Source organism: Cyclopterus lumpus, chromosome 23 (assembly GCF_009769545.1).
Source record: "Cyclopterus lumpus isolate fCycLum1 chromosome 23, fCycLum1.pri, whole genome shotgun sequence".
Lineage (NCBI taxonomy): Eukaryota > Metazoa > Chordata > Actinopteri > Perciformes > Cyclopteridae > Cyclopterus > Cyclopterus lumpus.
The window spans coordinates 13,561,808-13,584,669 of record NC_046988.1 but is presented as its reverse complement, the minus strand read 5'-3'; the positions used below and the strand labels follow the sequence as shown (position 1 = coordinate 13,584,669).

The 22,862-nt window shown below is 46.1% G+C and overlaps 2 protein-coding genes across 11 annotated transcripts in view; one reads left to right on the top strand and one right to left on the bottom strand.

Annotated features, from left to right (window-relative positions):
• Positions 1-17,381, bottom strand: part of uhrf1bp1l (UHRF1 binding protein 1-like) — a 36,789-nt gene extending 19,408 nt beyond the window's left edge. For 8 of the 10 annotated variants that reach the window (XR_004608988.1, XM_034526541.1, XM_034526543.1 and 5 more), the window contains exons 1-14: positions 16,968-17,380; positions 8,780-8,942; positions 7,159-7,197; positions 5,518-5,609; positions 4,692-4,881; positions 4,462-4,602; positions 3,727-3,894; positions 3,143-3,323; positions 2,894-2,977; positions 2,412-2,573; positions 1,828-1,943; positions 1,547-1,688; positions 1,025-1,218; positions 213-938 (exon numbers count right to left, since the gene is read on the bottom strand). Coding sequence is in view for 9 of the 10 variants with exons in the window: in XM_034526541.1 (XP_034382432.1) it covers positions 213-938; positions 1,025-1,218; positions 1,547-1,688; positions 1,828-1,943; positions 2,412-2,573; positions 2,894-2,977; positions 3,143-3,323; positions 3,727-3,894; positions 4,462-4,602; positions 4,692-4,881; positions 5,518-5,609; positions 7,159-7,197; positions 8,780-8,942; positions 16,968-17,011 (2,442 nt within the window). In the remaining variant the exon portion in view is untranslated. Of the gene's footprint in view, positions 1-212; positions 939-1,024; positions 1,219-1,546; positions 1,689-1,827; positions 1,944-2,411; positions 2,574-2,893; positions 2,978-3,142; positions 3,324-3,726; positions 3,895-4,461; positions 4,603-4,691; positions 4,882-5,517; positions 5,610-7,158; positions 7,198-8,779; positions 8,943-16,967 lie in introns of all 10 variants that reach the window. The other 2 variants (XM_034526540.1, XM_034526542.1) reach the window with 1 other exon arrangement.
• A 2,106-nt stretch (positions 17,382-19,487) lies between these two features.
• On the top strand, positions 19,488-22,597 carry ckap4 (cytoskeleton associated protein 4). Its single transcript, XM_034525739.1, has 2 exons — positions 19,488-19,926; positions 20,993-22,597. Exons 1-2 carry the CDS (start codon positions 19,615-19,617, stop codon positions 22,214-22,216), a joined length of 1,536 nt encoding a protein of 511 aa, XP_034381630.1. The 5' UTR covers positions 19,488-19,614; the 3' UTR covers positions 22,217-22,597.
• The last annotated feature ends 265 nt before the right edge of the window (positions 22,598-22,862 follow it).

Genomic DNA, 22,862 nt, shown 5'->3' with positions numbered 1-22,862 from the left:
ATTCCAAATGAACATGCAACTGCTGCTGCAAATACCCATGATTGTAACCACTGATTAATCTGTGTGGAACAAGCAAATGTTTTCCATATTTGAATAATGACATCGATTCCTCATCACATTGAATTTACTCTGAATGGATAAAGTGACAGAGTGCAACTTTCTCACCGCACATTGTGCCGTTTTGACAGCCAGAAGGATGAAAAAAAACATACCTGAGCACTTAAATGCTTCTGCACGTGCACCAATACGTGCACATTCGCATCTTTACTTGATGATGGCGAAGAGGAGGAGGCGGAGGAGGGCAGACTGTCCAATGAGAGGGGTTTGTGGAGTCCGTTACTGGAAGGCGGCGTCGCATCGTGGGCCTCGGTGCTGTAATAGTCTTTCAATAATCGTTTCTTCTGCAGACGCGTGACCCCCTCTCCAGATGTGCTCCTGGACAAACTGGATCCACATCGGAGCTTCTCCTGGTGCTGGACAATCTTGGCGGGCTGACTCGCCCACACGGTCAGAGGGAAGGAGTCCACAAAGGGCTGCGGCCGCCCTTTGCCCCCGCGGGTGCCTTCGTAGTCCACCCAGAACTGGGCAAAGTGCAACGCCCAAAAGTCAGTGGCGGCCGGCATCTTGAGGGCGTCCGCGCCCAACGTCGGCACCACCAGGCCCCGGTAGATGTCGTGGAGCTTGGTGTCTTGTTCGTGAGCGTGGCGCTGGAAGACGGGGTGGAGGACGGGTACCGAGGAGGAGGAGCGAGGGAACGAGGAGAAACAGGGAGAGAAGAAGGGCTGCTGCTCAAAGGCCTGCAGCAGGGCCTCCAGGTGGGAGCGGGTGCAGTTGGCCGGGTGCCGGGTGTTCGTGGCCACCATTTCTGAGGTCTGCACCGAGATGGAGCGAGGCAGATCGGCGGGACAGGAGGCGCCCCGATCGATGGGAATCACCACCTGACGGAGCGGAGAACACACTCAATGATACCGGAGAACACAACTCCACACTTTCAATGTCTCCACCTTTCTGCATTCCACCTCACCTTGAGCATGAGGCCGTCCACCTTTATGTCGACGTGCTCTTCGGGCTTCTGCGAGTCGCTGAGCTTGTAGATCTCCATGAACTGCTCCAGGCTCTGCCTGAGGTCCAGGGCGAACAGGTTGATCCACACCAGGCTGCGAGGATCCAGAACCAGCTGCAGGGCGTTCAGCTGGAGGTACAGGTTAGGACACGGGACTAAAGGGGGCGAGATGGAATGAGACATTAGAGAAATCACAAAGGAGATAAAACACAAGAAACAACAAGTTCTGGGTCATTGCCAAACTAAATTAAAAAGGCTTCAAAAGTGTTTAATGTGTGAATAACGTTGGCAGTGAATTTGTGTGAAATCCATAGAACATTAATTAATTGGGCAATTCAATGTCTTCTCAGCCACGCTTCACCACAGCTGAATAAATGGGCCGAACAGGAGGAGACGGAGAAAGCCGGGAACATTGGGTCTGGTTTGTGAAGCTCTTATAAAAAGGTAAATGTTAAATGAGATGCTAAAACACACAAGTCGTACTTGGGTAGTCTTTTCCATCGGGGAAGTAGTACTCTGTGAACTCTACATGAATGGCTGGCATCTCTGGGGGAAGATACAAGGACTTCTTGTTGCAGGAGATCATGGTCTTGGGGCTGGAGCGGCGCTGGTCCGCTGTCGACACCTGCCGATGCACAACAACAACAACAACAACAACAAAAAGACACAGAAACCGTCAACTGAAAGTCAGCAGCGAAGACAATGTCGTCTCCGTGAATTCCAAACATGAAGGTGTGTGTGAGCCAGAGTGTGTCTGCAGTGACCTGATAGATGCTGAAGTCAGCTATCCTGAGTACAACAGAGCTGGACGTGAGTTGGGTCTTGGGGCTTTCAGGGAGAGGAGGACTGAAGGAGGCGCTGGAGGAGGTGTTTATCTTACCTGGAGAGAGAGAGAGAGAGAGAGAGAGAGAGAGAGAGAGAGAGAGAGAGAGAGAGATATTGAAGGACAGATAAAGGAGGGACAACAATGATATGACAAAAGGAGGGAGACAAACAGAGAAACCACTCAGTTCCCCCAATGAGAAACCCCCGTGCCTTGCAAAAGGTGTGCATCACCGCACCCAGCTGTGCGCACACACACCGAGGTACCTGGCTCAAGGCACCAGCAGCACTGGGCCGGAGGCTGAGTGTTTGCGCTCCACTCTAGGAGTCCTTCCTCTGCCTCCCTAAGCCCTACTCCTCCTCCTCTCTCCTGACTTCCTAGAGGCCAATACACATCGTCCCTAAGGGACACTGGAGGACAGAAAACCCACAGGGATGATGTGCTGTGTGTCGTGTGCCAGGAGGACACAACAAGTGTAGCCCCCCTCCCTCCTCCCTCCTCCCTCCAGAGGTGTGCGTTGCTTACCGTGTTGCGGGGAACAGTGCGCAGGGGGCGGGCCTTGGTGGTCTCGGACTGCGCTCTTCAACATCTCCACGTTGGAGTTGAACTCGTCGAGCAGATTCCGCACCCAGCCCTCTCTGGTCTTGGTGGCCTCGCTGTAGTGCATCCAGTGTTCACAGCTGTCCCCTGTAGAGGGCGGAGAGGAGGACAATCGGTATGGGTAGTCGTACGGCCGGCGTTTGTTTGATGGGAATCCTTGTTTATTGACAGACCGACAGATATTACTTATTCTACCAGCATGGAAAATAAAAAACAAGACTATTTCAGAGAGTGAATGTCCTGGAGGTCTGCATAGGAGAAGTTATGAGAAGCCAAACTGTCTGCTGTTGTAAAACCGCTTTATGTGAGCATTAAAACATGCAGATTGAATGCAGTGCGTTCATAGTGGAAATCCAGGAAGCGTCGCATAGGTTTGCAGTAATCTGGCTTCGTTGCAGGATCCATACCTGCTCTGTGGAAAGGGTAGTAGTCCAGAGTGATGGAGCTGAAAGAGAGCTGCATGGCTCCACCCGTTATCCTCTTATTGCTCACTGCACAGAGGAAAAGACAGAAAAATAGTCACGTCTAAGCTTTTTAGTGAAAAGCTTGCGCTTTAAAAAAAAGAAAACAAATACAAAAAGGGGGGTTGAGGTCAGTAGGCTGTGTACCCGCCGGTGTTTTTTATGTCATGTGATGCAGATCTGTGCATATGCTACCTTTGTCCTTAACGTGGATGTCGTCGCAGATGTGCAGGTCGAGGTGCATGATCTGGAGGTGGTGGGAAGTCTCGCATACGTCGTAGGCGCTGAACAGCTTGGCCATGGAGGCGCTCTGCTCCGCGGCCGTGGACGCCTGCTGTGTGCGCACCTGCTGGGCTGAGGGCGCCGCCGATGACACCTGGTGAACACGGACACACGGAAATAACGCAGATTACGAGGATTAGTGTGGGGACGTTTAAGGTGCACGGAGGCTTTTAGTGTGTTTTCATGCCAAGAGACTTAACAGACTGCTGAATCATGCAATACTCAATTCTCCCAGTAGATGGCAGATCAGACCAAAACATAAATATTGACCAATCTGGATAGGTGTGAATTTGTGTGGGCGATCAATGTACATTTAGTGAGTGTTTGTGTTTGCAAAAACTAGGACATGCTGAAAGACACGGACGTTGTCGGCAGATAGACGCCACATGGCATCAGGGGAGTGACACAGAGAGGGGGAAGACATGATTTCCATAGAGACGAGGACAAACTATCAGACCGTGACATGGCATACGACATTTGGGCATCGACGTGCACACCTGGTCTTCCGTGGCCATGCTCTTCCTCTGCTGTGCAGACTTCTCCATGGCCTCGCTGAGAGACTTGGCGTACTGCACCATGGCTTTGAGCTGGGAGTCGGTCAGCACCCAGAGCAGGTCGTCCAGGATCAGAATCAGCTTGGAGGCCACCACGTTACAGTCCTTAATCTGTGTCAGGCGGAGCCGTTGGCAGACATGCATTATTCAGGTGGAGGTAGCCTGAGAGCTCCCATAAATGAAACATGACACCCTCAGGGAGATTCTCTTATTGTGCGAGGCATTCGTTTATAACAGTCGAACACTTCACACGTTCTTTATCAGGTACATGCAACAGAATATAATGTTTTTACAATATGAACTAAAACCCCACAGACAGCATATTTGGGAGAGAGAACTAGTGTGTTTCTTGTGCCTTATTCAGCAGTTTCCTCAGGCTTTCTGTAAAAGCCCGAGGAAACAAATGGAGTTAATTGCTTTCACAGGTCGCACACAAAAAGGCTTTATGCCGCGTTGTATCTAATCTCCACATCTCCAAAACAGACATTAGTGGTGTTGTTTTGTTGAAAGGCACACTCGTCGTTCGATGAATCACTGCTGTCGGCCCTGCAGCCTGCGAGGCAACACAGAGGGATTACTGTTCCCAGTTCCGTCTGGTCCGTCAAATTACAAAGATTAGTGAATCTGAATGGAGGGTATAAGTGTGTGTGTGTGTGTGTGTGTGTGTGTGTGACTGACCCGTCTCTTGAGAGTGACTCGGATCTTGGACTGGTTGGTGATGAGGCGAATGGGGGCGCTCAGCATCTCGTGCTCGGCGCTCTGGATCGCGTCAGCCTCGATACGGATCATCTGCCAGCTGATCTCCTTGAACGTCAGGATCTGAACGGGAAAGGCAGCGCCATAAAACTTGTGTTTTAAAAAAAAAAGTATTTTAAATAAAAAAAAAAAAAGAATAAAGTAACACGGACTTCTCCTCTCTGAGGGTCCTGGATGCGGGTGAATCGCAGGTCACTGATGCTCCAGCTGGTGTTGACGCTGTAGACCTGCAGCTGGGAGAGCTCAAAGGAGGCGTTAAAGGCCTTCGCACTGATCCTGATGACGATGGAGTTGATGGACAGTGACATCCCCTCCACCACCTTCTCAGCAAAGCCATATTCACTGGAGAGACAGTTGGGGAAACAAGGTGACAAGTAATGCTTAGATACAGGGTGCAAGACATCTCCATGAGTCTGTACTGAAAGCTGAGAACATTTGAACATAAAGTTAAAATACTTTAAATATGATGCTGAACCTACAGGGACACTGAATGTTTGACCCTTGTGCCAACATGTATGCAACATGCATTAAGGCAGCCCAAATGGTCGAAAGCCAAAGATATTCCTAGTGAGTCATAAGGGTTAAATCAGGTTAGCAAACTTGTTTTTGTGGCATCAGATTATCTCGACAATAATTTACTAACTGTACTTTTAACACAGATTTTAAAAAGATACGTACCGCAGCAGGAAACTAAAATAAAAGTATTATAAACTATGAAACACCATCATAAAATGTGATCGTAAAGTGTATCGAGCGCCTGACTTGACTTGTGAAAGAAGTGATATGTAATAAAAAAAGAAATAAAAAAAGAAACTGCAATAATAAAAAGACAAAGTGTGCACTCTCAATGAGGAGTTCAAAAAGAGCCGTGTGAACCAAATTATCTAAAATTCAGGCAAGGAAAGGAGATCTTCCCCCCCAAATGAAGATAGTCAAATTATAAGAACAACAAAAGAAAAAAACAACCGCAGCACTCACCTTTGTCCCGATGCCGTTGCTATGGGAGACGGGCCATTGGGGGGGCGTGGCTCATCACAGGTGCTCATCTCCATCACCACCTTATCCAGGGTCTGCAACCAGAGTCAGAGGCTTAGCTCCACAGCCGACAACCAAAGTCTTCATTAGGACCGCATAATAATAATAATAATAATAATAATAATAATAGATGTTATCATTTTTAGTCATCCAACGCCGAATACAACGTTAGAGAGTGGGAAAGATTGAGTTGATCAAATAGGTTGTCGCCCTCTGCCACTGGAGATGTGGAGGCCGCTGATACATTGTTCACACACACACACAGCGAGATAAGACTCCCTGAAATGCCAAGAATTACTTTCAAATTAATAAAACTCTTGACACACTGCTGTTACCACCTTCAGGCAGTAAGTAGCCGGTCTTCCTTTTCACACCGTTGTAGAATATTTCCGTGCCATTGTCGGCGGTGCGATAACATTGTGTTAAACATCGCGGTGACTCACAGCGGATTCTATTTACCTTTTTATTATAATGCGCTGTTAATATGCGGTCCCGATAATCAGGGTACATGTTTGATAAAAAAAGTGTCACGAGAGTTTTGTGTTCCCCTGATACGTTTGTTGAAGTATATTATATAATACATCAAAGAAGTGAGGGAACACACCCGGTGCTGGGAGTGTATAAATATATAAAACACACGCACATGAGGACCACATGCAACGTCCAGGTTCGGTGAAGGCGAGTTTCAGAAAAATGGAGCGCATTTTCCTCGTGTTGTTGTCGGTTTCCAGCAGCTTATGCGCTGGGAATTACAGCCACCTGGGGACCGGGGGCAGCATGGTAGTCTGCCAACCCGACACCTGCGCCCTGCTCAGCGAGGTGGCCGCCATGGGGGAGAAGCTGGAAGCCATGACGCGGACGCAAAGCTGGCTCGAGCAAAACCTCGGCGGCATGATGCAGAAACTGGCCACCGCCGAGGCCAACATGCAGTTGTACAACAGCCAGATCCAGATGTTCCAGAAGGCTAACGAGGCTCAGGAGGTGCAGCTGAAGGCACTCTCTGACATCAAGTCATCAAGCGCATCGAAGATGGCTTTCTCCGCTGCTTTGGGAACCTCAACGGGTCCGTTCGGACAAGACACCCCGCTTAAATACCAACGAATCCTCTCCAACATCGGTAGCGGCTACAACCCCGCCACCGGCACCTTCACCGCCATGTTCCGGGGGGTGTTCTTCTTCAGCTACACCATGTACAACAACAACTCCGGGCAGCCCAACTCGGTGGTGTCCCTGATGCTGAACGGCCAGAAGATGGTGTCTACGTGGGACACCGTGGGCGAAGACTCCCAGGACAGCGCGACCAACGCGGTGGTGGTGCAGCTGGAGGCGGGCGACAGCGTGTACGTGCAGCTCTACGCCAACAGGGTGGTCTTCGACGACAGCTACTACTACAACACCTTCTCCGGCTTCATGGTCTTCACCTTGTGATGATTGTTTAACAGTAAAGTGCGCGTGGTTAATCTTTTTAATTTGCATTAAGTATCTAATCTTTGTAAAGATGTTGATGATTGAAATGACTATGAATGTAGAAATAAAAAAACTCTTTTGATTGTGTGAGCGACAGGTGTCGTGGGTGAACCTTACCAACGTGATGGGGTGAGTCTTCAGCTTTGTCCATGGTATCTGCGAATGAAGACAGAACAGCGGCTTAGCTTTTCAGCCTCACAGTACATTTTTGGGCCTTTTAGTGCTCCCGAAAACACTAAAATAAATTACCATTCGATCAATGGGGATGTACAAGAGTCAAATTAAATGCTACCGAGCAGCGCAGAATTAAATCAAGTCAAAAAACAGCAGACGGGTTAGCTCAGAGATGAAGGAAGAAAGAGGAAAAAAAATCAATGAGTCTAGACTGACAGGCAGTTTGTTCCATTCAGCTCGAGAGCTCCATTACCATTATCCATCTTGATTCAAGTCCGTGTCGAATTATAGAGCGAGAGAGATTAAACGCTCATGTTCACTCGCAGTTCTCACCGCAGAGCGACGCGTTCTCCGAGAAGTCGTGAATCAAGAACTCAAGGATTTAGGGCTCCAATTGAATTGGCGACACATTTTATTTGCCTCGCGTCGAAGGAAATGCTAGGAGGTGCCAGTAGGGGGCGTTAGCTCAGACCCGTCACTTTGGGCCTTTAGAGCAGAAACATTTACTGCAGTTCACACCGGCGTGTGTACTATTATGTCATTTAATCTGTCAGTCTTTTAAAATGAGGAGGTGAGAGGAGTTCTCGTTTCTTTTCATCAACGGTAAGAACCACAATGCAAACTCTAACTCACTATAAATGACGATGGGTATTATGGTTGCAACACTGACGGTGACACAGCAAATACATATATTTCAAGCCGGCTGATTAAGAGGAAAAGGGCAGCAAAGAAAAGGGGTAGTGACCAACAAAATGGAGTTACAAAAAAAAAAAAGGGTTGAGACATTAACAAGAGAGAGGGTGGAGGGCCAAAGGAAATTACTTTACTTCCGTTTCCAGGGTGTCAGTCTACTCTTATTGCGTGTAGTGCAGAGACTCAATGGAAGTGTACACAATAGGCGTTAATAGATATCTACACTGCATCTTGTTTCACGCGTCAGCATCTGTGTACGTACAGAGGATGAGTTATGTCAATCAGTTTTGCATATTACTTTAAAGAGGATTTGGTCAATATTGTTTTTTTTTAATAATTACCTTTCAAGAAATAAAGATTTAAAACTAAAATCTGACCTTTTTCATGGGGAAATATGCCTTAGATAAGAAGATTGATAACACTTTTAATGCGTGTTAAATATGGAGGCTCCAGCATGCAGGCGGTTAGCTTAGCTTAGCATAAAAACTGGACACAGGGGGGGGAAACCCTAAACATGTAATTTCTCATTTGTTCAAATTACAAAGGACCGACGAGTAAAAACAACAATTTGTCAGTTTACAGACGGTTACGTGCCGGACTATTTCTTGGCTCTGAGCAGTTGCCAAGGCAACCAGCAAAGAAGTTACTGTGTCAGGCCAATGAACATTTAAAAAAAAAAAAAAAAAAGGAGATGTAAATTGAACATAGCCAGGCTTGTTGTTTCCAGTCTTCTTTGCTAAGCAGGTTTCTGGCATTAGCTTCATCGTTAATGTACAGATGAGAGCGGTCACGATCTTCTCGGAGATCAAATAAATAAAACATAATGTAGAACTATCCTTTAAAAGAGTCCGCGCGTGCCAGGTTCCCTCACCCTGATGGCAGCCTTGTTGCATTCCACTCGGTTGATGGCCAGCCAGGTGGGCAGGTCCAGCAGACTCTGAAGAACCTCTTCATCCAGCTCCAGGTTGGTCAGCTGACCCTCCCCCTTCAGCGTGCTCAGGTTGATTTTGTCCGGCGACAAGTTCTTCGCAAACCTACGGGACCACAGATGAGAAGAAGAGCGGCTTTGAGCCCGGGAATGTGTACAAAAAAAAAATGTTCTTGGCAAAGAGACGGGCCGGCCAAACAAAGCCCAGCTGTCCAATGCAACAAGCACAGATTGCTTTTTCAAATGTTTGAATATCATATACAGTATTTTCTCAAGCACGCAAGTTCATTTCAGAGTGAATTATATCCAAGAACAAAACCCACATCATTTTAATAACACACTCAAAAGAAAAATCCTATAATTTAAGGTTATACATTGCTGGTGAGGTCATGATATGACCCTGCAAGTATGGAAATAAATAGGAACTTTAGAAAAGAGTGCTTTTTTTTCTCCACTTAAGCTTTGTTGTTAACTGTACTTGTTTGCTTCGTTTCTATAGTTTCCTCTCAAGATAATGAAGGGACAGAAGGTCTAAATAGAGTTTTATTAAGTTACAATATAGAGGGTTTAGCAGACAGGATGGTACAGTGGGAAAGGCCTCAGTCTAACACCGTGTTACACAACACAGCTCAGGACAATTGCCCTTTTTGAGATATGTGTGTTCACAGAAAGGACAACGTGTACTCGGGGCCTCACACTGCATCAGATGCAAATACTCATCTTTAAATAAAAAAAAAATAAAAAAGGTATGAGCTTGTTTTGATATTTACAACCAGGAAATGCAACGTGTGTATATATATATATATATATATATATATATATATATATATAAAAAGGTATGTGTGTGCCGAGGTGATTCTGTGTGTTTAGTCCATTTGCTTAAGTAAATATGCTTGAACACACAAACTCCAGAGCCCATGACCAAAGCGTTATCTGCCCCCGCTCGCAGTCTAATTTGTGGTTAATAAGTTAGCACAGGGGGCAGATACTGAATGGATTATGGACCCGTGAATATCAGTAGACCAGTCTGATGAAATCTCTTAAAAAAATAGTATTGATTTCACATTGTCTAGCTTGTCAAAGAGCCACACAGCCTTCATATCGTCAGTAGGTTTAAAGAAACGCACACATACAGTACAAGTAGGCTAAATCTTGTTACAAGCTAATCTCTCTCTCAAAACACACACACACACACACACACACACACACACATTTACAGTATGAGTCTGTAAATGGGTCTGGATCAAAGCTCAGAGTTTCACCGCCAATGCACATTACCGACAGAGTGACATGTTTGTCTTGGCCGGGAGACAATAGATCAAAGTTTTTAGTATTTTACTGCCCTAATTTAGATATGCCGCGAGGAACGTGTGCAAATGTGCTCAAATCATTTGCAATACCTGATTTCTGGCACCGATTTTATTTTTGCGGTAGAGGAAATCTCATCTATTCAAAAGCTTATTTCTTGCTCCCCTAATATTTTGTTCTTGATACACTTCTATTATTACATTTATGTTTTTGCTTATAAATCAATATTCAAATAGACAGTGTGACGCTCAAATCTTAGTTGGTACCAAAAAGTGATGGAGGGGCAACACCGAGCCCCCCAAAACAAACAGCTCCTTCACCTTAAGAAGTAAATATAACAATCAACGTAAGACTTTGATCGGATATCAACCGTCCCAAGCTTTTCGCATCCCATATTAAAACTAATACCGAGACTCAGGATACCTGCCGATACCGAGTAGCAACCCAAAACCAGAGCTCTCATTTCCCTAAATCTACAACCCACCATGACACCAAAAAAACTTGGATTTAAATGACCTGATCCACTATATAATGTGTTATTAAGTTGAGTGATTGGTTATAAATACAAAACTAGAAGAGGACCATTAAAAAGGTGATTGTGTCACTCTGTAACTGGATACTTTCGGGTAGACAAAAGGGATTTTTCTTTCTCGCGGCCTTATGCGAGGCCGAGTGTGAAAAGCTTTACGATCCTGCTGCCCTCGTGTTTTACAGCGATTCGGTTTCTCCAAATTCCTCTGAACACCCTTCTCCCTCTGCGGCGTCGAGATTCTTTTCCTTTTCCACGTGAATTATTCAGCGGACGTAAACGAACAAAACCTCCTTTCTCACATACAAAAAAAGACCAAATATTACGTGGACATGCGCTCACACGGGCATACAGAACCACGGTCTGTCTCCGAGACGGGTGTTGGTGCCTTGTAAGCGGTGAAATATTCATTCCCGCTCGACGGTCGAGTATCAAGCTAGCGTCACTCGCTGCTCGGGCCTCTCCCCTGGTGCTACCCCCCCCACCCCCTCGCTTCCACCTTCTTCTGAAAGTCCTAAATAAACCAACGCTGTGATAATGCGTTGCTCCGCTGTCTCGTACCAAGGCGCTAAATAAGCTGAATGACACATGTTATTGAGAACAGCAGCAAGAGGCAGAGGGTATTGGGTTCACGCGCCGCTCTCTTGCCATCAGCCATTATTCAAGTCAGCAGGGCCGAGCTCACCGGACCAAATCCTAGGCCCATAAAAGAGATTAGGACTAGCTACCAGCTGGAGAGCGGTATGTCTGGAAAATTAACCACTCAACGGTAACAAAATACAAGTTAAAAAAATGCCCAAATCCCTCTGGGCCATAACCCATTCCTCATGTGCCGTCTTCTTTGCAAAGTGTTTGTGTGTGAATCAAAGACGTCTGCAACAGGAGGCTGAACTTGCCACGTTGTCGTCCCCTTCGCCACAAAACACACAGTGAGATCAGACTTTTTTTTTCTTTTTTTTTAAAATATATGTTTTTTAAGTCCGCCACTCTTTTTTTTCCACTGACGCCCTGTGGATCCTGTGAATGGAAACAGAGAAGACTTGTCATGCCCCCTGACGGTGCCATTCGTGGCGCGGCCTGATGACATCAGCTGCCAGCGAGAAAGAGAGAGAGACAAGCCAGAAGGAGAATGACTCAAAAACAGATGACCGGCTTGTTTTAGAAACACAAAAGAGACGAGGACAACCAGACTGAAAGGGGGAGGGGGGGGGGGAGAAAGAAATAGAGGAGACATTCCTCTGGGATTTAGGAAAAAAAAAATAGAGGGGTCTAATACCTCACCACATTCATTCCTGCCAGTGCTCATTAGACTAAGCAGCAGGCGTTTGGCTCAACGGCAAGAATGAAGGATGTGACATTTAAAGTGGCCTCTAAAGCCTTCACTGGCTCATTTGGTGACAACAGCAGAGTGTAATGAGTATCAAGGGACTGGACTTCGTTGGAGACCAGTTGACAAAACCAACAGAAACACAACAAAAATAAGCAGAAGAGATAAACGTGGCTCAGATTATCCCACTAGACTTTAAAAAAAGTGTTCCTAAAGATCATGCTGGTTTGTTTTTTAACGTGACGGTGGTCGACCGGCTTCACTTTCGTCAAGCAAGTTCGTCAACAAAACCCAATATTGTTTCTATTTTCTGAATATATTTGTATTGGCTTGTGGGAAAACAAATATTTATAACTGCACGAGGCCGGCAGCACTGCATTGTTGGCAGGCGGACTGCTTAAAGTGTGGGTCTAAAAACTACTACCCCCCCAACTTACAGAAAGAAGTCTGCAGACTATTCTCAGCTGTCCTTAAAGCTTTTTGCTGTGAACACAATCACAGAAGGTGACATTTTAAACAACTCATCTCCTCTGGAATTAAGCAGTTGTCCTAGTTATGACAGTAAGACGGGCACAATAAGACTGACACTGCAAAATTAGAGGGGGCACATGAATAGGATTTTGAAATAGGAACATTTCCATCTGACAAAATGCATATCATGTGTGCACAAGATGGAACATATGGCGTGTTCGGTGGCTGTGACATTACACAACCCTCAACAAAGAGATGTGCCAAAACATATCCATGTGTAAGCTAAAACTTGTTTTCTTCCTTAATGGAATGAGTAGACATCATGCCAAGAAAGAAGAAAAAAAACGTCAACTTTTGGACAGCGCTGTTCTGATATATTAAAGCTCTTCTTGGCAAAGTGTCCATCGCCCGAATGTGTTGACAGACAAAAACAGATTACAGTGAGTCACCTCAAAGTAATCATCAAAATGATTATATTAATTACTTTCTCGCCCACATACCAGCACAAGTGCAAAAGACACACACACCTACAGCTGTACAAAAAATTCCAACACACACACGCACATATTGGCAGCTTAAGCTCCAAAGTGAAGGAGAAGATGGTCCAAGATGGCGGCGAGACAGCAGCAAAGGGGACGCCAGGGCCTGGAGGGACGCTGGTCAAATGCCACACAAACAGTATCACACACACACACACACAGAGTTGTGACTCATGCCATAATAGCCTTCCCACCACCAGTGAGCCATAACGTTGGAAATAAGTGAGTTCATCACTGTGGTGAATCATCACGCCGCTACTGCAGGATGGGGCGACTGGGACCCGAAGAGGCTCATGACAACGAACGCAACAGCAGAAATGGACCCGTCTCCCACACCGCAACGGGCACGTTATGAATGCGCTGCGCACAATAGATAGCGGCACGTTGCTAACACTGGCCTCTCAACCCCCTGGTGCTCAAACTCCGCTGACTCAGGGTTTAAAATCTGCTTTTTACTGATTTAAAATGTGACGGGTGAAATTCATGTGGGATCAGTAGGCCTACGATTTCCAATAACCAAACGCATCATTGTTCCATCAATAAAGCAGCCTGACAAGATGAAAAACAGAGTATTGGACCTGAATGCCTCACGTTGGCCATGAAAGAAGGGAGGAGAGGCGTCATGAACTCTTTCCATTTGAAGCTAGCAACGATCTTTTCCTTCTATATAAACGTTTGTCTCTCAACAGCTTTGCCTAAAGCGCGTCAGGCAAATAAATGTCCCTCCACCACTGGAACTGAGGCGGTGGTTTGCAGGACTGCTGTGCTGCAGTCTTGTGACAATAATAAGTAGTCTGTAAATCAGGGTTGGTATGGATTTTTTTTTAAAAAGGACGAAGACATTTTTACAGAAATATAAACTCACGCGAGAACCGTTTGGCAGGTTACCAACAATGGGAAAGGACAGGGAGAGGAGAAAACGAGAATGGAAAGACGGAAGAGTAAAGTCAGAGGGAAGAAAGTTAGAAGAACCACGTCCCCCTTGGGAATGCAATAGACCAGCCATTAATACCAAGTTTGAGTCTCATTCTTCAACACTTGGAATTAAAGCTCCTGTATCAAATTATTTACTTTGTGACCCATCAACCTCCCTGCGAAAGCAAAACAAACTTGTTTGCAGGGAACACAGCAGAGACAATAAAGAGTCTGTTTGGCCATCCATCTATATTAGCGTGTTTGCAACAGGATCCGTCTCCGTTTGGCTGTGGGCCAGAGTCCTGTCGATAATCTAAACCCGTCCGTAATGCAGACAAAACACGTCATGTCATCTAAATCACTCCCAGGGGCTACCCGAGTTCGACCTTTCTTCACACGGACACACACACGCATGAGGAAAACGCAGAATGAATGCACACATTATTATATTCTTTTAATGCACATGTCTTGACCAGAGGAGGACTACCGAGCTGGAAGGATGGCCTCACTCGAAGAGACGTCCTGTTCTACGCATGTACTGGACAGACGTATAAACATTAAGCGTGGTTGCTGAGCGGACATGTGGACACCCACAACACAACCTGTAGTTGTCAAAGCACACCTACAGCAGCGTTGCATGAGTAATCCAGCCAGCAGTGAGATAACTATTCCTGGAAGGTGCTTATGAGGCAACAACTGAGCAGAGTAAAATATTTAACCCCTCGTCGCACTCAATCATCCGAAGCATGCATATCGCTGTACTGTCTTTGCAGACATACGGTGGAGTACATAAGCTGAACCCCATTTGGTTTTCTGAAATCAGTACTTTTCCCTCCACGGAACGGCGCCGGATTGGCTGGCGGGTCAGCTTCCGCTCAGCGCCAGACCAATCAGGCCAGGACAAAGAAGATCAGAGAAGACCTCATCGCCACTCTTCTGTTCATTTCCTCTCGATGTTGACGATAAGGCTGCTGAGGGCATGCACAGTCATGTGCAGAAACACTTATGCATTGACGAGAGACAGAGAGAGAGAGAGAGAGAGACACACACACACACACACACACACACGCACACACCTTAGGCTACTAGGACAACGAAGGGCATGCCACACAAAGGCTGTGTGTTGGAGACAATGCAGACAAATTGAGAATATGAAAGGTTTGAAGGACAAAGCCTGAACACTATTAAAGTATTGCCATGTGAGTGTTTAATTAAATCACAACTGAATCATCACAAAATACTTTTCTCACCAAGCACTATAATCTTTGTGCCTTTTCTTGTCATGAACACAAAATATAAATGAGACAGCTGTCTTATTTTTTTTACTCTATCTTGCCGTTTGTATTATTCAACGCACTCCTCTGTGTGAAGGTGCTCAGTTATAAGTCAGCGGCAGGTTAGTACAGGGCAGGAAAACAGTGCTGTGCATTTCAAGCTCTTCCCCTGGAACAAAACAAGGAAGTAGTCCATTGAAAGTCCCTTGAGGGACGGTGGAACACAATAAATAATGCATGAAAAGCCGTTCAAGCTGATGCTGCCCATAAAAGCAAAACATAATAATAATAATAATAAAGAATGGGGGCTTTACACAGCAGGTGGTAGCACCATCAAACAGCCCCTGAACCAATATTAGGCTTCAATATCTCTGCTGACAACATGCTGCCAAACATGTTTGATTAAGCTGGCAGATTGATTTTATTATATGACTTTTTCTTCTCTAATGATCTTGCGTGTTGTATGTCTGTGTGACATTTGACAGGGTAGAAAAACAAAATGAACCACGCCAAATTGCCCTTGAGCAAGTCGGTGCAAACCCCGGACTCCACCTTTACCATCTACCCACGTATTAACGTCAAATTAAGCTCTAGTTATCTCATAAATGTGGGGTTTATGTTGCAGTTGGTGTGTGATTAGCTCACTCACTTCGAGGACACTCTATGTCGCTGATATTGTTGTTTTACCAATGTTACCAACTGGACTAGTTCAGCCTGCTACAGCAAGTATTGAGGGATTAGCCCTTCACTCACTAGCTAACCCCCAGTGTCACCAGTTAACCCCCAGTGTCACCAACCCCTAGTCCCATTAGCTAACACGACCCCCAGTGTCACGAGTTAACCCCCAGTGTCACCAGTTAACCCCCAGTGTCACCAACCCCTAGTCCCATTAGCTAACACGACCCCCAGTGTCACGAGTTAACCCCCAGTGTCACCAGCTAACCCCCAGTGTTACCAACCCCTAGTTCCATTAGCTAACACGACCCCCAGTGTCACGAGTTAACCCCCAGTGTCACCAGTTAACCCCCAGTGTTACCAACCCCTAGTTCCATTAGCTAACACGACCCCCAGTGTCACGAGTTAACCCCCAGTGTCACCAGTTAACCCCCAGTGTTACCAACCCCTAGTTCCATTAGCTAACCCCAGTGTCACCAGTTAACCCCCAGTATCACCAGCTAACCCAAGTGTTACCAACCCCTAGTGTCATTAGCTAGCTAACCTAACCCCAGTGTCACCAGTTAGCTAACCGCAGTGTTACTAGGTAACCGCAGTGTTACCAACCCCTAGTTCCATTAGCTAACCCCAGTGTCACCAGTTAACCCCCAGTATCACCAGCTAACCCAAGTGTTACCAACCCCTAGTGTCATTAGCTAGCTAACCTAACCCCAGTGTCACCAGTTAGCTAACCGCAGTGTTACTAGGTAACCGCAGTGTTACTAGGTAATCCCCCCCCCCCCCCCCGTGTTAGCACAGTGTTAGCTAGTTAGCTGGTGCCACTAGCCACGTCTCGGGTCAGTTAACGCTACATCAACTAGAGGCGCAGCTGACAGTCTGACAAACAAACAGGGATGCGCGCTAACTTATAAAAAGACAAAAAGAGCGAAAACATCTCAGAAAAGACGACATTTTTGTCGTTCGTCTCGTTTTATAAACGTTAAACTGACATTTAGGTGATAGCTAGCTAACGTCTGTCTGACAGTTTGAGTCTCTCCCCCCCCGCCGCCGTCGTCCTTTTCTCCAACGTCTGTTAACGGGGCTCAGGACTGACCTGGAGAGGTGCTTCAGGATCTGCTTCTTGATGAGCCCGGCCATGGTCGCACAAATCCCGATTATCCGGTGCGGGTTTCTGAGCTTAGCTGGCTAACCTGACCGCTATCGAGGTATAAAAACACACAAACGCGGATCAAATTCTCCTCCCAGTGTCGGACTTCATCTTTAAACGGTGTTCGCGCTTCATTCTCCGGGAGATGAGGGAAGAAAACAGCATTTCGGAGGTCCGAGCGACGGCCGGGCATACCGCGTTAGGCCATGTCGTGCGGATACACCGATAAAAGCTCCCCAAAAACGGTCCCTGGATCTCCGCAATATCGTATAGCGAACACCTGGACAGCGCGTCGGGCGGACCGCGTCTGTTGTCACGGCGTCACGGCGGAGTAATGCGTCAGGCCGCGTTCAGGGTCCGCTGGGGAAACCCGGTTATCTTGATGCTGAGGGTGGGGGCGACTGTAGGTTCCTTGCATTTATGGAGATGCTGGAATAATTGTAATACTTATATATACGGGGGGAAGTAATAGTGTAATTTACTGCACATTCTGTCGTATTAATTCAGTTATGGTTTTGTATACATTAAATGTTAATTCCCTCTCACAATAAATACAGCCGGAAGTATAATTTACCCGTTTCTCTTTTAGCAAAATGATGTATAAACACATAAAAGAAAAGCCAAACACTTCCGTTTTAATGTCTTTCCAAACTAATGCACATGTGTACTTTTGTGTTTTTTTAATGTGTACCTGAAAATATAAGTTAAACTGTTCTCCTTTGTTGACATTAAATACAGATTTAAGAACAATGTTTGCTCAGCAATAGTCTTTTACAGGGAGGTGCTATAATAATTAAATGTAAATACATTGTAATTGTTTTACATGTAATTATTGTTACAGTTTGACAATACAGTGTCCTCCGGGGTGTTTGCTCTCAAACGCTCTTTTAGTGACACCTGGTGTTTAAGTCGAGGATGTTAATTATAAATACACGTTCGAGACATTTTGTTTTTGTATGAGGATAAAAAAAAGTATATAATTTTGTATTTGTATGAGGATACAACAAAGTATATTATTACATATTATTACAACAATACAAATGGTGGAATTAACTAATAATACAATACATGTTATTGTAATATCACTGTTTGTTTTACTTGTGTGATGTTTGAGCACTTTCTCCAACAGACTGCTTCAGCTCCGCTGTCACAAGGACAGATAGAGGAGAACATCATGCCAACTGCAATTGTGCAATACATCACCTCTGGCCAGATCCTCCTCAAATTGAACACCAATAAACCTTGCACTGCTTTCACTTCATACTTTATATTAGATACACTGTATACACTTTCATTTTTACATTTTCATTTCCTTAAATGTAATATGTCCTGCCCTGCTATTTAATTTAATGTAATTGTATATATTGTAAACATGTTTGCTACTGTTTCAAATAAATTTCTCCCTGGGGATGAATAAAGATAAGATAAGATAAAATAATCCTCTATTAGTCCCGCAGTGGGGAAATGTACAGGATTAAAGCAGCAAAGGGGTAAAGTGCACACAAGACACTGTAAGATCAAACATAACAACAGTAAATAAAACAGTAAACAGTCTACGGTAGCAGAATAATATATACAATAATATGTAGGCTAGTACATATCTAATCTAATCTACTCTATTGAAAAGGTCTTATATGAAAAGAACTTTCTTTTCATTCACTTGCAAACACAATCTAATGGACGTTTAAAAAGAGAAAACACACACACACACACACACACACACACACACATGTATAATGATTGAAATGCAGTGAAACGCTTTGTTTGTGTGTGTCAGTGGTCAAATGAAAGCTGTGACTTGGCTCTGCTGAGTCTATGTGGATCCAACCGAAGGAGTAACAGCAGCCTGCAGCTGCCACGTATGAAAGGAGGAGCGAGCTGGAGGAACTAAAAAAAAAAAAGCCCCTCCCTGCACCGATCTGCCTCGGCTAAAAACCGGTTGTAGGACGTTCGTAACAGTCTTCAGTGCTTTGGATTCCATCACAGCATTTATGAACAGAACAAAGTCACAATACACATATGTCACTAACATTGAATGATAGATACTTCAGACACCGATGCACTGTCGGGAGGCTGCAGCGTGTTGTCCCAAATGGAGCATCGTTCATCCTCCAATATACATTTGTTCTCACTTCAAGTTGCTTAACAAGTTCAATCAAGCTTGTTGCTCATTTTGATCCTGTGGAACATTATGAAAACATCACTTAAGTTGCTGGAACCATATTTTAGTGAATATCACATGCTGTTGCACCATTTTTCTGCAGAAACGTCATTATTGTTTGAAAAGAATAGGGGTGATCTATAGTGTCATGGTGTAGAAATAGAGCATCACTAAAGTGCATTAATTTGTTCTGGTGTTTTATGTCAACACAGTGGACCCATACAGCCTAAAGTTTGACATGGGACAGCCCCCATCCGCATACCTCAACTCTCAAAAAGCACCGTGGAGAGACACGACGCGCTCACTGATACGCTACTGGTTCGGTTAGTGGGACTGTACTGGAAACATTCCCCATCCACGACTGCAAAACACCAGCAGCTCTCTCACACACGCACACACTCACACACACTCACACACACTCCTCTATTGACGATGACTGCCAAAAACCGAAACAAGACCATCTCCAGCGAGAAGAGCGCCGCCGCCGACGACGCGCCGAAGAAAAGCCCGAAGAGCGCCGGTAACGGGGTGAGTGGCCCCGGGCCCCAGGCGCCGGGCTCCGGGAGCTGCCTCGGCCTGGTGGCGACCGCGGTGTTTTACATCGCGTTGTTGGGCGCCGCCGGGTTCGCCGCTTTTTATTTGCAGCAAGTTGTGGAGGAAATCAAGCAGGCGAGCGCCGGGCGCGAGGAGAGCGCGAGGCGCAGCGCGGAGCTGAGCGCGGCGATGGAGAGCGTCGTTCAACAGGTAGGCGAACAGGCTCCGGTGAACGGGGAGAGGTATGGAGGTGACGGGGTGGACGACAGCAGCAGGGGGGTCACACTCCTTGTTTTCACTACTCCCACCAAAATACAACCTATTTATATAGATATATATATATATCTATATATATATATATGGATATATGCATATATCCATATATATCAAGACAATGCACGCCATTGTTTTTGTAGGCATTACATAACTGTCCATGTTGTACTGGATGTACTTTTGGGGGGGGGGGTTGGGTCTGTAAACTGCAGTGATGGATTTGGTGAACTCCTCCAAAAAGTAAAAAATGAATGCTCGTTTCAGACAATCGTGTAAATCAATAATTTCTTGTTTCATTGTTTTCTGTTTTGTTTGTCGGTAATAAAAACAATGTCACTGTCCAGCACATTGCTTATATGTAACTGAAGTCCTGCTTTCATTCATTCTCTCCTCACCTCCTGAACATAAAGTACTCAATAAAACTACAATAAGCTGTAGTCACATATGTACTTTCGCTCCTTATGTGTCGACTCTTCTTGTGCAAATGTAGGTGGGACTGTTTGTTGTGTTAGTTTACTTTGGCTGGGCCAATACTTAGTAACAACGGTGTTTAAAGGTGTTTAAATACTACGGACACAAATAAAAACTAATTATGTGCAGCATCATGTTTATTTTTTTTCAGTGGACCCTTTGTTTAGACACTTTTCCCAAAGGTCAAGAATGAACTTCCATGCTAATTTAAACTTTGGAAAATTCCCATTCATTTGTAAATAATACACTTACTCAACATGGAACAAAATATGGATTTCATATGTCATTTAGCATGTTTAGGAAGTGTAATAATTGAATGTTTGAGGGCAAATTAAAAGATCGAAACAACAGTTGAAGTTCATGCTTGACCTTAGTAGTAGTTTTACAAAATAATGTCAACTCAAGATCCACTTACAGCATTTATAGAGAGCTTTCCACAAAACCACATGTTCATCAGTAAATGCATCTGAGTTGACTGAATGATGACGTCCATGCGTTCCAATCACATGTTAACATGGATGTCGTCCTACAGGTGGAGTCCCTGAGCAGCGTCGTGGACGGACTGGAGTCATCACTGGGCATCACACGGGTGGAGATGGAGGCGGCCGTCAGCCGGACGAAGAGGGGCGAGGTGGAGACGAGGAAGTTGGAGGAGGCCCTTCAGAGGCTCCAGAACAATCTACTGAGGGACCTTTCAGAGGGCATGAACGAGGTGAAGGAGGCCCGAGAGAGGGCCTTCTCCTCTCTGGAGAAGACCGTGGAGGAGCGGCTGGCCGAGGTGAGTCAGTCCATCACGGCCAACGTGGCGGAGTTCACCGAAGCTCAGGGCGAAGCGCGGAGCCAGCTGGCCGACCTCACGGCCCGCCTGGCCGACATGGAAGACCCCGCGCTCATCAAAGAGGAGCTCTCGGCCATCGTCGGCGCCGTGGAGGAGATCAGAACGGCCAAACAGACCTCCGATGCCTCGGCTGATTCAATCCAGGAGCAGATAGTCACCGTGAGGTCCGAGCTCCAGACTCGTAACCGGGAAGTGGCCTCGCTGTCTCAGGAAGTCGAATCGGTGAGGTCAGTGGTGCAAGAGTCCGTTGGGAATCTGAGGCAGTCGCTGTCCGCGGCCGAGGCGGACGTCCAGGCTCTGAAGGACCAAAGCGCGGCACTGGAGAACGGCGTGGAGCGGGTCGCCGACGCCGTCCGTAACGTGGAGAAGCAGGCGCAGGAGGAAACCGCTCGGGTCCAGAGAAGATCGGAAGACCTGGAGAGCAGAGTTAAAACATCGGAGGAGACCGGAGATTCACTGTCGGCGTCCGTGTCCGACATCGCCACCAAAGTGGAATCACTGTACGCCAAGTACGACACCCACGACAGCGCTCTGGCTGCACAGGGGCAGGCCGTGGAGAAGGTCAAATCTGGCGTGGAGCAGGACACGGAGGCACTGAAAAGCGGTTTGGGGGAGCTCCAGTCCAACATGGCCGCTCTGGGCAGTGCCCAGACCAAGCTGTCTTCGAAGGACTCCAGCATGGGTCAGCAGGTGGTGGTCTTGGAGGAGAGGCTCGCCGCTCTGGAGGAGAGCAGCAGCAGCAGCGTGAAGCCGGAGCAGCTGCAGAGTTTAGGAAGCATGGTCGCCGGTTTGGAAGTCAAGGCGGCCAAGCTCGAAGGCCACGATCAGGCTATATCGGCTCTTCAGAAAGCCCTGCAGGAGACCACCAAGACACTGGAGGGCTTATCCAAAGGCCCGAAGGGAAAGCAGGGACCGTGAGTTGCCAGTGTGACATCAGAATACACCAAAACATGACAATAATGATTCCCAAAGGCTCTCGATAACCCACGTTTCACCAAAGAATTGGTGTTCGTAAACTTGATAGTCACGGTGTTGCACATTTAGATAGAAAAGTAGCCGATGTGTGGGGCGTTAGGTTAAGGTGTGGGGGGGGGGCAGAGCTGTAGCCTGCGGCTGATCTGTGAATTCAAATACACACTCGTTCTGCACTGTAGTTCCTTCTCCTCTAACGTTTGGTTTTTTTAAACCAACCAAATGCAATAATAAGCTCTTTTTGAGCACTCCTTTGTTTTCTACTTGTTGTTATTTTTTTGTGTGTGTTTTTTTTTTTTTACAAGAATAAAAAACTCTTGTTGACCTAAAGCTGCGAAGACCTATTTCTTGCTGTGACGTGAGCGGTTGAATCTATGATTTGGTGCCTCGGCTGCCTTTATGGATACATTGACTGCACAGAACGAGAGTGAGCACTTGGTGAAAGGCGTGATTTACACCAAGGGTGCTAAAAGTCAAATAGGAATTCCATCTCAATTGCATAATTCTGAATTTATGAAGTAAACCTCTCACATAAAATGATATTTATTGTTTCACAACAAAGTGGGACGAGACAAAGAGCGCTGAGCTCTTT